General features: G+C 34.2%; 1 protein-coding gene across 4 annotated transcripts in view; it reads left to right on the top strand.

Annotated features, from left to right (window-relative positions):
* Nucleotides 1-15,233, top strand: part of AFG1L (AFG1 like ATPase) — a 165,138-nt gene that overhangs the window by 126,540 nt on the left and 23,365 nt on the right. For all 4 annotated transcript variants that reach the window (XM_016160191.2, XM_016160193.2, XM_016160195.2 and 1 more), the window contains 2 exons: nt 8,707-8,777; nt 9,034-9,134. In XM_016160191.2, the coding sequence (XP_016015677.1) occupies nt 8,707-8,777; nt 9,034-9,134 (172 nt within the window). The remainder of the gene's footprint in view (nt 1-8,706; nt 8,778-9,033; nt 9,135-15,233) is intronic.

Genomic DNA, 15,233 nt, shown 5'->3' on the forward strand with positions numbered 1-15,233 from the left:
TTTTTGTTGAGAATTTAAAATGATCTAGGAATAATAGGTCTTTTTTTTGACATTCTATTTCTTGAGACTAAGTTTTACATTTTATGTTGAATGCCTGATTTCAGCTTTAGAGATTTTCTAAAAATTAGAATGACTGGTTACTTTCCTCTCTGTTTACTAATTTAATATGGAAAAATAAATCATGATTCTTATTCTTCCAAAGCAATCAGGCTTTTAATCCAGGATACTGTACTCGCAGGATTCCTGTACGAGTTGATGCCAAATTTCCTGGCAATGAAATGCTGGTTGAATCCAGGGCTTTTCTGACTTAAAGACACAGTGGTGCTACTCAACAGAAAATAGAAACCTGCTCCTCCACTGTAATTCTGAGCTTAACAAAAGGTGACAGGAGCAATGAAATGGGTGGATTTTATCAGGGCATTAAAGATAAAGGAAAAAGAATTTGTGTTCTGTTTGAGTCCCTGACACCACCCCCCCCCCCAAAAAAAAATTTTGAAAAGTGTGACTGCTTTTCCATCAGAAAAGACTATTTCTCTTCCTGTGGTCAACTTATGATTACTTGTAGGCAGATTTTCTGTTTTGCATCTTACCTGCACAAAGGACAACTGTACAGTAGCACCCCCCCACCCCGATGGAGCAATTAAAGGAAATCAAGTTCTTTATCCCTACTTAGTTGTACGAGCTTATGTTTCTGTCTCCCCGCATGAAAAGAAAAGGGATACAATTCATAACATCTGAGCTTGATGCCTTTGCTTTCTCCTGGTCATTTTGATGTTACCCAAGGCCCCCCTCTTAAGATATGCCTTTTCGTGGTTAAAATGAAACTGTACAAAGCCGAAGAGAACATTTCCTTTCATGCTTTGTGACATGATATTCTTGTAGTCTTAAAAGAAAACTGTATTTGTCTCCCTTTTACACTGAAAAAGTTACATTCACTTTAATGTCATCTTTGGGCTGTAGCTTTCCATGCATGTGCCATTCCTCCCTCAAATTTTATTGGTTAGACTGAGATATTTTTAAGTTATGTTTGTAATTTGAGTCTAATTTGAATCACTATTTGTATTTTTTAATAATTTACATCTTTGTGTATTTTTTTCTACATTTATATTCTGGATATGCATATTGCTGACCTTAGGTTTAATGTCCCAAACAGTTGATTTTTTTAAGTCCCATGCTCTACCAACTGAGCCAGCTGGGCGCCAAATACTTGTGTGTGTGCGTTTTTTGTTTTTGTTTTTTTAAACTAGCTGCCTCTGGTTCTTCTTTAGAGCTCCATAGGCATGGTTGTATTTCTGAGTATAGATTTTTAGTGTAAGGTATTGTTGCTGTATTTCTTGAATAGTTTCACTGGAAAAGCGACAAGAGGATCATAGACTCATGGCTGTTAACTCCAGTTTTCTCTATTGTTTTGAAGTAAAACATTTTTCTGGCTGAAATTTTTACAATAAAGTTGTATTCTTGAAATTTCCTACTTAAGAAAGTCAAGAGATCTTAAGAGTTTTAAGAAGGGATTTTAAAATTTCATGTATATCATAATGATGTATTACCAAAAAAAAAGCCTTCTGGATTAACTGTCGCATTAATTAAATTATATATATATATATATATATTTTATGCCCTGCCCATTCCTAAAACAATTTGAAGCAACTTAAACATTAAAATCATTTATAATGCACCTACCATAATCACTAAAGTGGAAGAGATGGAAAATACCAAGTGTTGGCAAGGGTGTGAAACAAGTGGAACTTTTTGTACACTGCAGGTGAGAGAGTCCACTGCTACAACCACTGTAGAAAAAGTTGGCAGCAGCATCCGCTAAGCTGAACATAGTTCTACCCTATGAGCAGAAATCCTACTCCGAGTTCTCTACCCAACAGACATGTATACGTAAGTTTACCAAAGACATGTAGTTGTAGCACTATTTATGGAAACCTTAAACCGTAAACTATACAAATGCTCAGTGTTAAGGACTTGAATTGTATCCCCTTGAAACTTAGAGGTGAAGCCTTAACCCCCAATGTGTCTGTATTTGGCGATAGGGCCTTTAAGGAGGTAATAGTGAGTAAACGAAGCCAGACTCATATTAACTTAGGAAATGAGCTTATATGAAGCAATATGTACCCTACCACCCAACTTGAAAGTGATTTAGAAATGGAATATTACTCGGCCATAAGAAAAGATGAAATACTGACATTTGCGACAATGTGGATGGACCTTGAGATAATCATGCTAGGCGAAATAAGCCAGACAGAAAAAGTTGAAAATCACATGATATCACTTATATGTGGGATATAAACCTAAAAGCAACAGGTGAACAGGACAAACAAACAGAGACTCATGGGCATGGATAATAGACTAGTGGTACCAGAGGGTAGGGGGGATGGGGAAGGGGGACGTTGATGGGGTAAAAGGGGTCAAATATGTACTGACAGAAAGAAGTCTAACTATGGGAGGTGAACACATAGTGTAAATATATATATACCTTACTGTTAAAATGTACAGCTGAAACTTACCAGACTTTGTTAACCAATGTCACCATGAAAAATATTTAACTGATATATGTCAGTGCAAAATGACATTTTCCTATGCCTGGAATGTTTGTCAACCAGTTAAGACAGGACTATTAGATAAGGTAACTAATGCTTGTATTTAAAAAAAAGACCTTTAACTTAAAAAATGATAACATTTACATATTAAATATTTGAGGTATTTAAATTTTAAAATAATTTTATTTTGCATTTATTTTGCATCAATGTTTTCTTCTTTTTTCTCCTATCAAAAGTGTATCAGGTTGAGACCATTTTTACATGTTATTAAAATATATAATTTTGTCATATATTGGTTTATAATAGTGATAAGCCATGAATTTATTGTTATACTGTTGTTTTACAGAAATCTGCTGGAACTTTTAGTATAACCCTATGATCGAAAAATGATTTGCTGTTTATTATTATGGACACTCATTATTATTTGAAAACAAATAAAAGCATTGAGATAAGTACAGAATAATTTAGGACTGCAGGAATTTTCAAGGTTAATATCTTTTGGGAGTTTGGAAACACGTTTTCTGGGATTCCCTTGATTTTCCAGCTGCGTGGCTACCCCCAGCACTCCTCTGGTTCTTCCTGCCAGAAGGACTGCAGGTTTCCTGTTGGAGTTTTAGTTGTCATGACCAGTGCTGACTTTATTGTCTTCAGTTTGAAAGCTGTATAAATGGTTAACTAAGCCCCATGTATCTCCCTTCTCCCAAGTATCAGCCCCCTCCAGATTCCTCCTGCTTCTGTTCACTGTGCAGTGCCCTTAGGTCACCTGTTTTGTATTTTGTACAGAGTTCATAGCTGTTGTCAGCAAGAGGGCAGTTGGGGCAGAGCTTACCTGGTCCTACTAGAAGCAGAACTTTTCTCTGTGTTCTGATAGAGCACACCTGCTAGTATCTTTCTTAGAAGACTACATGGGAACTTTATTTTTTGAGGGCTTATCTCAAAATGACTTTATTTTGCTTGATTAATAGTGTCAGCATGGATAGTCTGACAATAATGTACCTTGAGAAGATTTTAGACACTGTACCATTATCTTCAAGTTTCCATTATTGTTGTTACAAAATTTGATGTGAATGAATCTTAACCTTTTATATTTGATCTCTTTTTTCTTCTTTACTTTTTTAGGATATTCTTTCTTTATTCTTTATTTCCTGATATTTCATGATCCTGTACCTTGGAATGGAGTGCCCCCCTATTCTTTTTTTACATTAAATTTATTGAGGTGACATTGGTTATTAAAATTATATTGGTTTTAAGTGTAAAAGTCAATAATATACCATATGTATATTGCATTGTATATTCACCACCCAAAGTTAGATTTCTTTCTGTCACCATATATTTAACTCCCTTTACCCTATCCACCTCCTCCCTTCCCCACTTCCCTCTGGTAACCACTAAACTTTGTGTGTGCCCATGGCTTGTTTGCTTGTTGCTTTCAGTTTTATATCCCACATATAAATGAAATCATGTGGTTCTCAGCTTTTTCTGTTTGACTTATTTTGCTTAGCATGATAATCTCAAGATCCATCCATGTTGTTGCAACATCTCTTCTTATGGCTGAGTGATATTCCATTGTATGTATGTACCACAGCTTCTTTATCCAGTCATCTGTCAAAGGACACATCAGTTGTTTCCATGTCTTGGCCACCATGAATAATGCTGCTATGACATCAGGGCGGGTACTGGGCGTTCAGACTCTTTTAACTTAGAATATCATGCCTTTCGGTTCTAGGAAACTTAGTTTTATTTTCTTTGATTCTTTCCTTTTTTTTGGTCCTCCATAGTCTTTGGAACTCCTTCTGGTTAGACATTGAACCTTCTGGATTGATCTTCTAATTCTTTGATTTTCTCTTCTATTTTTCATCTTTTTGTCATTTTGCTGTATTTTCTGAAAGATTACTTCAACTTTTTCTCTCAATTCCTTTTCTAAATTTTTTACTTAGCAGTCGTTTTTAGAGCTTTTTTTTATGCACTAATTGTTCTTTTAGTTTACAGTATCCTTTGCTTTATGGATGAAATATCCTCTTCTCTCTGGGCATATTAGAGTATATTTTTCTTCTTCTCGTCTCTATTTTTTCTTTGCTTCATCTAAAATCTTTTCTTCTATTTATTTTATTCTTCATCTTTTATCCTAGAGACTTTACTTAAAGGCCTATAAATACTTGGTTGTCCACTCACACTTAAGAATGAGGCATTTAAAAGCTGGTTGGAAATTCTGTGTGCATAGGTAGGGTTTTATTGATTGGTGGGCATCTGGATGTCCAGGTAAAGGGAGAGAATCTAAGGAACTGCCTTTGACTTACACTTTCCATCCTGACCCCTCATCCATATTATCAAGTTTATGTAGTAGTGCCAAACCTTTGGAAGGTTTTTGGTGAGAACTGGTTTGCTTTGTTCTGGCTCAGCACCCCACCTTCCATGCTCTGATTTCTCAACCTGCTAAAGTTCTGCTCATCCAAAGCCAGTCTTTTCTTCTTTCAGCCTCCCTTTTTCTAAGAGATTCTCTTAGGTAACGAATCCCCTGATCACTCACTTTTGGGGAGGGTAAATCAACCTCTTCTTTTCTAAGGGGAAGGAAGGGAAAATGCTCTTATCACAAATACTAGACACAACCGCCAGTGTCTCCTGATCCCCTTTCCCGTCCTAATGTGATGTGAGGAAGGAGAGGGAGCATTTGGAGTAGGTCTGGTTTTCCTCCTCATTTAACCATTGGGACAGGAGTCTGGATCCTGTTATTGGTGGCTCTTGATGGTGCTCTTTGGAATTTGAGGTTATTTCTTTTCGTATAACCATCAACTTTGGACCTTGATTGCAATTCAGAACAAAAGAGAAAAGGGGCACTCAAAAAGTCCATTGTATGGTTATATACAAATCTACTTGACCAAATTCCCCATTGTTGGATATTTAGATTCTTTAAAAATTTTTTGATGTTAGCAGTTTCACAGTGAACATTCTTGTTAATCATTATTGTTTCCATAGGTGAAATTCCTGTGAGTAGAATAGCTGGGTGATGTGATATGCATGTTTTTAATACTTTTATTATATATTATCTGTTTGCCCTGAAATCTTGTACCGGTTTTATACCCCTCCCAGCAGCGTGTAAGAGGCCTCTTTTTTTCTATAACTACACTTGCTCTGAGTACTTTATCTTTTCCCTAAGCCAGTTTGGAAAAAAGAATGTCATCTCATGGTTTTACTTTGCATTTGTTATTACTAGTATGAATGAACAATTTTACATATGCTTCTTGCCCATTGAGCTATTTTTTTTAATGCGATTTGCCTGTTCAGGTCCTTTGACAGTTTTTCTACTGGGGTATTCAATTTTTTTATCTGTTGGAGTTTTTTTCTTTTTTTAAATGCATTGATAATATTGTCTGCCATAAATGTTGCCACTATGTTTTCTGGTTTGATATACCTATATTGTTTTATTTATAATATTTTCTGTGATACAGAAAATTTTAATTTTTATGTATTCAGATCTTAAATAAGTGACTTAATTCTCCAAATCTCAGTTTTCTCTTTTGTAAAAATGGTATAACACAGACTGCATGGTAAAGTGAGGGTAGTATCAGTAAATTAACTGTTATATACTAGTTGTTCACCAAATGATAGCTTTAGGTATTCCCCGTGTGATACATTAAAATAGTTAAGAATCATCCAAAATTTTTACTAGAATTACAAACATACTCAAAGATGTTTAAACCAGATATGAACCTGGATAATAAGTAAAACTGAATATTTTAGGCTAATTTAGTTATATAGGTAAGTTTTAATTTTTCTTTTCATATTTCTAATTCTCAGACAAACTCTGATGAATCCTCTTAAGCAGGGAAGTCTGAAGTCTGGGTGGAATGTGGGAAGACTAGCATTATCTTATAAGTCATTAGTTAAGAGATTATGAATATATTCCTTTCTGATATGGATTTCTGTCATAGCATTCTTATTTATTTCATGTCAATATTAGAGTATATTTTTCTTCATGTCAATATTTTTCTTCATGTCAATATAGATACATCTCATAAAACCAAAACATACACTAGCCCCTTTTAAGATAATATAAAGTTAAGGTTCCTGTCCCCCAGCAAGTTAGTAGAACTTGCTCCTTGAGGTCAAATGCAAGTTGGCTTCAATAAGTGTCTTCAATTGTAAATTATATAAACTGCTTTTATGAATATTTACTTTTAGGCCACTCAACACCAATAAGATTTTTTATTTTGCACGTTGTAACTTTTGAGTAACTTTCTATGATAATATAATAGAATTCTTATGTAAGATACTGTTATAATAAAATAATTGTTTACTTTCAAATATAATACCATAAATAAAATCACGTATAGTAGTTTTATAGATGATGTAGAAGATGTGGCCTGACTAAAGTCTAGTGAGCCACATTTTAATATTATAGTATATTAGAGCACAGAGTAAAAAAGAAATAACCATTGAGGAAGTTCGTAAGCAATTGTTTATTCATCAAATATACTTTTAGAAATGTACCTGGTAATTTTTCAGAATTCGGTTCTACCCCTATATTGGGTAACATGCCTGTCGTAAGAACAAGTTAACTTTCTGAAAGCTAGCAGATGTCCTGGGTGGCTGGCATCGCTCTCTTCTTTCTATATCTCTTAAAAAGTAGCTTACTTCTCCAGCAGTTGTGCAGGTGTGCACTGCCCTTGCAAGGTAGAGGTTGACAAAGCCATCTAAACATAGCCATGTTTGGCATGGCATCGACATTTATGTTGTTGGCTTGTGTGATTTCTTTGTACCTTTAAAATTGTTTTTTTGTCCCTATCATTCTCTTTTTGTAGTGTCATTTTATTATCTTAATATGGCTCTATTCAAATGTGCAAGGCTTTGTGTAAGTCAAATAGCATTTCCCCTGCAATGTTATTTTTTGTTTGTTTTTAAATTCATTTATTTCTTATTTCTAAAAGTTGTTTAAAATAATGTTTTTAAGGTCCTTTGAGATGGAGTTGTTATTACTTGGAATATGACAATTCTAAACCCTTCATAATGACTGTGCGCTTTATTGCATTTTAAAGGTGTTTTCTGTAGGACAGTTGAAGAATTAAGTGCTTGTGTGTTAAATGCCTACCATCTAATAATTATCTCAAGGGGGAAATTAGTTTGGCTTAGTTTAAACTTAATCTAAAAAGAAAATAATTTGTCATATTATTTTCAATAAGACTTTATTAAGATGGATGTCCAGAACAGAGTTTAATTGCTTCCACACCTAGATAAGAAGAGTGAGTGTCAAAATTAAGCATATTGGCGGGTCATCCTGTATAAGTTTGTATGTAGTTTACATAAACTTACATTTTCACTTGAAGTTTTTTTTTAACAGCATTTATTTCTTCTGCCAGTTTATTTTATTTTGTTGATTGTTAATTTATCAACCCCTCTTTAAAAAAAAAGGTGAGAGAAAAAAAGGGCATAGTATTATCACATTTATATATGTGGGTTCCCTAAACCATATGGTGATTTCTAATTAGAATACAAAAGATTCTTTGATGAGACTAACTTCATAATAGCTGCAATGGTGGGCATCATAGAGGGAGAGTTTTCTTGAATTTCCAGCAGGGACACTTTTGAGAGAAACTGTGTGATTTGTAATTGTCCTTATACTCAAAGTCCGATAAAGTTATTGATGTGCAGACCAAGTTGATATTTCGAAGCTGGTAATTTAATTCTGGGTGTTTGATGCCCTTAGCCAGTGGCTTGACTTGATTTTTTTTTAAAAAAATAGCAGCTTCAATATTTAATTTCACATGTACCCTCTCAGTAGAGATTTCAAAGGATACTTTGCTGGATGCTTGACTGCCTTGTCTATTTGCTCTTGTTTTGCATGCAAGAGAGAGCCAGAAGCCTTTCTTCTCATTGTGTACACATAGTATTAATGGATTTACTCTGCCTGTATCCTCTCATTACTGGAAACAGCCAGAAGCACAGAAGTCTTTCAGTGTATGCAAATAAGGCAGAATCATCTACCTGAGAGTTAATATTCTCTGCTTTTAAGTGTATTCTAAATCTAATGTTTGTATTTAGAGCATAACATCCTGTTCTCTCTCTTTTTTTTTTTATGGGCAAAAAGCTAAGCAGGCTCTGGCAGCTGTTTGATGTTGGCTTCAAGTGTTATTAATTTCATATTCTATTATTCTTTTCACTGTAGCACAAGTGAAGCTGATGTGGAGGCTGTCATGGATAAGTTGTTTGATGAGCTGGCTCAGAAACAAAATGATTGTACGTAAGTTAATTTCTCTTGAAAGAGAATACATTTAGAACACAATGCCCAATCTCCACTGACCAATTAATAAGTTCCATTGCTGTATATGGGTTGATGCCACGCTCAAGTGGCAGTCATTGTATCAGCATTTTGTCTAATTTATGTGTTGAATCATGTGCTATTATTCATCAAGCTATGCATTTCCTATCTGTAAGAGATGAATTTTATAGTAATTATCCAGACAAGATTGAGTCTTTGTTCATGTTCCCATAGTAACTAGACCAAGGATTCTAAAAGTGCAAGGCAGAGAGCTGCGGCTGAATAAAGCCTGTGGAACCATTGCCGACTGCACATTTGAAGAGCTGTGTGAGAGAGTAAGTATCCAGACGCGTCCAGACTCATTGGCCTTTTCACATGTTAAAATACTTCACATTTTCCTTTCTACCTGTTTCAGATTTTAAAATACTATTCACAGAGTCAGAACTGATTTAAAAGTCTCATTAAAGGTAATACTCATCTGTGTATGCCATGTGCTTTTTATAGATATTGGCACAAAATTTGCACTTAGAAGGAAGGACTCAAAAGCAAAATTAGAAATACTGAGAGAATTGTCAACTGTTGCTGGAAGCACAACTAAAATTAGTTTTAGAAGTATGTTGTAAAAGCCAAATAGAAAAAAATTATTATTATTTTAAATTGAGGTGTGGTTAGTATGTGGAGAAAGGAAGATGATGTAATGTTACCATGATCCAAGGAAGCATGACATGAAAGAATATCCATTTCTTGTTCTCATTGCCCATCTACTACTGCCATAATATCTTACCTATTTGGGCCAGGGTCAAAGAAAGTGAATTTCTATAATGATGACATCTGTATTATATAATAATGTATTCAACAGAGAAAAAAAAGTGTATATACACACATTCATATGAATGAGAAAGACCTTGATTGCAGATTCATTATAGATATGAATTCTGTCTTTTGAAAGCTCTGGAATTCTCAGTACTCAGTGGATGTTCAATATATTTATTGACTATAAATCTTGAGAAAAACAAATCCCAATTACATATAACTTTAAGCTTAATATCACAATTGCAATGTATAAGTTATCATTCCAACTGGTCTCTGATTTATCTTGACTTTTAGGTAACTAAAAAAAAAACAACTGTTTTTCAGTGGGGGTGGGGGGGAAGAGAAAGTCTTTATTTATGCTTGCCAGCCATTTTATGAGTACTTTTCTGAAAAGCTAATGACTTAATTACATCTAACCAATGTAAATTCGTAATTTTTAAACCAGAGAGGTGAATCTAATCTACACTTGCTATTACATAAATAAAGCACTTCAAAACCAATAAGGTATAAGTCCAAGTAGGATCCTCTGAAAGTGATAATGTCAACTCACTGTTAGTGAAAGCCATTCTGTGTGACGTTGGCCCTTCTCACCTCGACTGAATCAATCTTATCAAGGTTCTAGTAACCTAATATCTTCAGATGAATTCCTATTAAGGCTTCCATTTACATTTTAGATATTTTGCCCGAGAAATAAGCTTCTTCCTTCCACAGAAGGGGACATAGTGAGGAAAGGGGAAAGATAGACCTGTTGTATTTTGGAATACTAGGGCAAAGATGATCTCTTGGGGCAGGTACTGAGTAGATAAAAATATTTATCTATATTTTTACTGTGTTCATGACTTAAGGAGACTTAGTACCAGGAAAAGGCCATGAATGAGGGACCAAAATCTTCATAGTCTACTGTCTAGGGATAGTGGAGAAGAACATTGATTGGGACTTTATCATGAAAAATGGAAGTAACACATAAAAATAAATCATCTTTATCTTATTTGACAAAAATATGAATTATAATTGCAACTATGAACTAGAATAATAATTCCTAGAATAATAATGATTAAATTACTATTTATTTTTGGCATAGCTTTCTTGATAAAATTTTAGGTTAGTAAATTACTACACCATACACTTCATGATTTGGTTGTTCGATTACACAGAAAATCATTTTTACAAAAATATTTAAAGATTTCATCAGTTTTTTCAAAATCTTTTAATTCATGAATGTTTCAATTACTTTCAAAAATTTTGATGGTATTATTATTTTTGTTGATTTTTTTTCTCCTCTTCAAGTTGGCGAGATCCTCATTTGTCAGTGGCTTTGCACAGATAGAGATAGGCTTACTTTTTGTCTGCATTGTAATTGTGGGACATTTACCACATCAGACAAGCACTGAATGACTGAAAAAAGACACTGGCATGATGCGTGGGGTTAGGTACTAGTATTAAGCTGTGAGGGATGTTTGAGGAAGGGCTACATTTTAAGTGGTCAATCTACTTTCTTGTTATGATAATTTTACATTTCTTTACAACTGGCAATACAGATGTTGAATACTTGCATGAAGAGGACTCTTAAAATCATTCAGCTTCATATGTAACTTAAAACTCTTAATTAATTATAATGATCTTATTAGCCAGGCTAAGGAGTAGCCAAAAACTGCTTAATAAAGAAAACACATCCAACTCAACGTAAAGAAGCAGTGATTTGGTGTGTCTGGGATGGTCCCAGCTTTGGATCACCTATTCGGGTTTTCTGGGAGGCTCCCGACGCCTGAGGTTCATGCAGCCACAACTTCTAAAACCATCATGAAAAAAAAACAAACAAATAAATAAAAACCTTTGGCAAGAAGTAGATGGGTTTATAGTCTATAACAATTATTTTTGAGCCATGGCCTTTCCTAAGACTTATATGTTAGGTAGAAATTTGTCATTAGTATCCTGACAGATATAAGAAGGTTTTGACTATAAACCCTTGATGTATGCCATAAGTAAACTAAAAAGGCCCAGGATGTTCCTCTCTTCTCACATCTCTCCCCCTCCCTGCTCCAAGCATATTTCTTTAGATCTGGAATCCTGCAGGTTAACATTGAGCCTCTTGGTATCTCTGGGCTTTTCTGTCTTTGCAAATCTGCAATTCAACACTGTCATGCTCAGAGAAGCAATCCCAATTAGGAGACCCTATAGTTCCTGCATAATAATAATAGTGAACATTGCTACATATTAGGTATCATTTTAAGCACTTTTTATGTATTAACTCATTCTATACTTAAAATAGGTAGGCACCATTATTGTCTTCATTTTATAGGTGGAGAAATTGAGGCACTGAGATCTTAAGTTACTTTTCCAAGATCACACAGCTAGTAAGTGGCAATCAGTTTCTGCACTTGTAATCACTGCACTATATCTGAAAATGTTTGGATAAGTTACATTCAGTTACATCAAATCTTTAACGTAAATCTGATCCTGCCATGAAATATATTCAGATACTTCGGGGATTCCCACATCTGACTAAGCTTTGAGCCTTTCCTGGAACATGAAACAGACATCATCCAGGCTGAGAACCCCACATGTGTGGAGAGCCTCAGTATAGAACTGTCTAACCTGTGTGCCTTGCATAGCCACTGGAAATGGGAACATCTCCTGAAGGCCATATATGGCCTATACCTCCAGGCAGCCTCATTTCCTTACTCCTTAAGGAAAATATGATTGTTTTCTCTCTCTGCCATGTTCTGAAAAAGGTGGGGAAACCCTGTTTTAGAGGACTGTTGGAGGGAAAAGGAGAATGTCTGGGTGGTCTTTGTTCCTGTCACTTCCTGCATTTCAGAGTGGTGGTAAAGGAACGTGAAGCAGATTCATCTCTGTGGACATGACATGAGTTTTCAGGTTTCCATTTTTACCTGGACATAGTTGTTTGGCTTAATTGATGGGTAGTAGAGAAGTCAGAAATATGTTTACCTAAGTCAGTGATTCTCAGAGTGTGGTTTTTAGACTTCCAGGGGTCCTAGAGGTCAAAACTCTCTATAACATTACTAGGACGCTATTTACCTTTTTCACTGTGGTGACCTTTGTGGTAATGGTGCAAAAGCAATGATAGGTAAAACTGCCAGAGCCTTAGCTGAATCAAGGTGGTAGCACCAAACTATGTTGTATTCTTCATTGCCCATGCAATCACAGTAAAAAACCAAAACCAAAACCAAAAAAAACTCCCAAATAGTATCACTCAAGAATGTCACTGAAGAAACAATAAAAATGATTAATTTTGTTAAATCTCAACCCTTGAAAACATGTCTTTTTAATATTCTTTATGATGAAGTGCACATCTTTATGTGTATATACTTGTGCTATGTACCAAATACAACAGTTATCTTGAAGAAAAGCACTTCTGCAATTGTGTGAGTCGCTAGCTGAACTAGCTACTTTTTTCATGGAATGCTATTTTACTTAAAAGAGTCACTGACAAACTATGGTTATTCAGGCTTGGCAGATATTTTCTCACAATATTTAACAGACATTTTCTTTAAAATGAATGAAGTAAGACTCTCACGGTAAGAAAAACAACTAAGAGTATTTGTTGGCAAGTAATAAAATTTGAGCAAACAAGTGAAAATTAAAATTTTGGAAAACTTATTGCTCCCACCATGAACTTGACAGCTTCCTAATTTTCATACATTTCTTGATGAAATTGATGGTGATATTAATAAATGCAAAGTTTTGATTTCATATAATTAGACGTGCCAACACTGGGAAGATCTGCATAACTCATTGAATCAATATTTTCTAACAACCAATGAATACTCTTACAGAATCATGCATGACAAAAGATCCATTTAAAGTACAAGAAAGGCTAATGGATTCTACTATAATAGAATTTTTAAGACACTGATATTGTTTCAGATTCTACATTGCAATGAACATTTTAAAAACTATTTTTGTCAAGGTTTTAATGATTTTAAAATAATGTTTTTTTAGAGCAGTTTTAGGTTTACAGAAAAATTGGAAAGATAGTATAGAGAATTTTCACATACTCTCAAATTCAGTTTCCTATTATTGACATCTTACCTAATTATGGTACATTTGTTATAATTAATGAACCAATACTGATTTATTATTATTAACTTAAGTCTTTATTTCATTAAGATTTCCTTAGTTTTTACCTAATGTCCTTTTTCTTTTTCATGATCCCATCCAGAATACCACATACCTTTAGTTGTTATGTCTCCTTAAGCTCCTCTTGGCAGTTTGTGACTTTGTCGGTTTGTGATAGTTTGTCAGACTTTGCTTGTTTATGATGACCTTGACAGTTTTGAGGAGTGCTGGTCAGTTGTTTTGTAGAATGCCCTTCATTTGAGACTTGTCTGATGTTTCTCATGATTAAACTGGAATTATGGGCTTTGGGGAGGAAGACCACAGAGATCAAGTGCTATTTTCAAACATCGTATCAAGGGTACATGCTATCAACTTGACTTAACACTGTTGATGTTAACCTTGATCACACTTATCTGAGGTAGTGTTTGTCTGGTTTCTCCACTATAAAGTTACTCTTTTCCCCCTCTTTCCATAGCGTTTCCTTTGGAAGAAAGTTCTTATTGAGTTTTCATGTAGCATCAAAGAAGAATATCCACAATTATCTGATAAGACTATTAAAATACTTTTCCCTTTTCTAACTGCATGTCTGTGTGAGGCCAAATGTTCTAATATATTTCAAACAAAACAAAATATTACAATAGATTGAATGTAGATGCAGATATGAGAATCCTTCTCCTATTGAACTAGACATTAATGAGATTTGCAAAATATGTAAAAAGACGCCACACTTCTTACTAAATTATTTTCATTTTGTAAAATATAATTATTTTCATGAAAATGTTATTTGTCTTAATTTGATGGATTGCATGTAATGGTTTTATTGTTATTTTAAATGTGTTAATTAATAGTTTAATTTTTTTCAGTTTTAATTTCTAATACAGTAAATATTAGGAGAGATAACCCTCAAAACAAAAGCTCTTTGTGTTCCTCAGTAATTTTTAGGAGTGTAAGGGGATCCTGAACCACAAAGTTTGAGAAGCACTTATGTTAGGGTTAACATCTATGGATCAAAAATGAAAGAACCCTATTCAAAGAAAGCAAGCAAAAACAGAATTCTAAAGGCTTAATGAGTAAACTGACTATACCTAAATTTTCCTTATTGAGAAATGTAATTTTTACACCTGCAGAAAATTGTTTCCTCAACTGATAACTGTGCTCACAAGTAACTATTTGCAAGAGTAGTTTGTTATTTATGTCGTAAAAATAATGACAGGTGGCCAGGTGTGCTTGTAAAAAGTCTGAGCAGAAAAATATATCAGCTGATGCATATGCATGGGTGTACACATTGTTCACTGTCAACTTTTTGTTCATTATCTTCCTTCTTTGGTTCTTTGTATTTCAGGAAAGGAGATCCATCAACTACATGTTTTAGCTTTCATCTGTTTATTAATCTTGATTATATCATATTAGTCTAAATATTGTTATATTTAAACTGTACTATCAGTTTCTTTTGGGGAATTGTTAAGAGATGTTTCCCTTTTCTTTCTCTGTTGTATGCTTGATTTCATTTCATGTATTTCAAATGAAAGCATTAGTTAGAA

Source organism: Rousettus aegyptiacus, unplaced genomic scaffold (genome assembly GCF_014176215.1).
Source record: "Rousettus aegyptiacus isolate mRouAeg1 unplaced genomic scaffold, mRouAeg1.p scaffold_m13_p_1, whole genome shotgun sequence".
Classification (NCBI taxonomy): domain Eukaryota; kingdom Metazoa; phylum Chordata; class Mammalia; order Chiroptera; family Pteropodidae; genus Rousettus; species Rousettus aegyptiacus.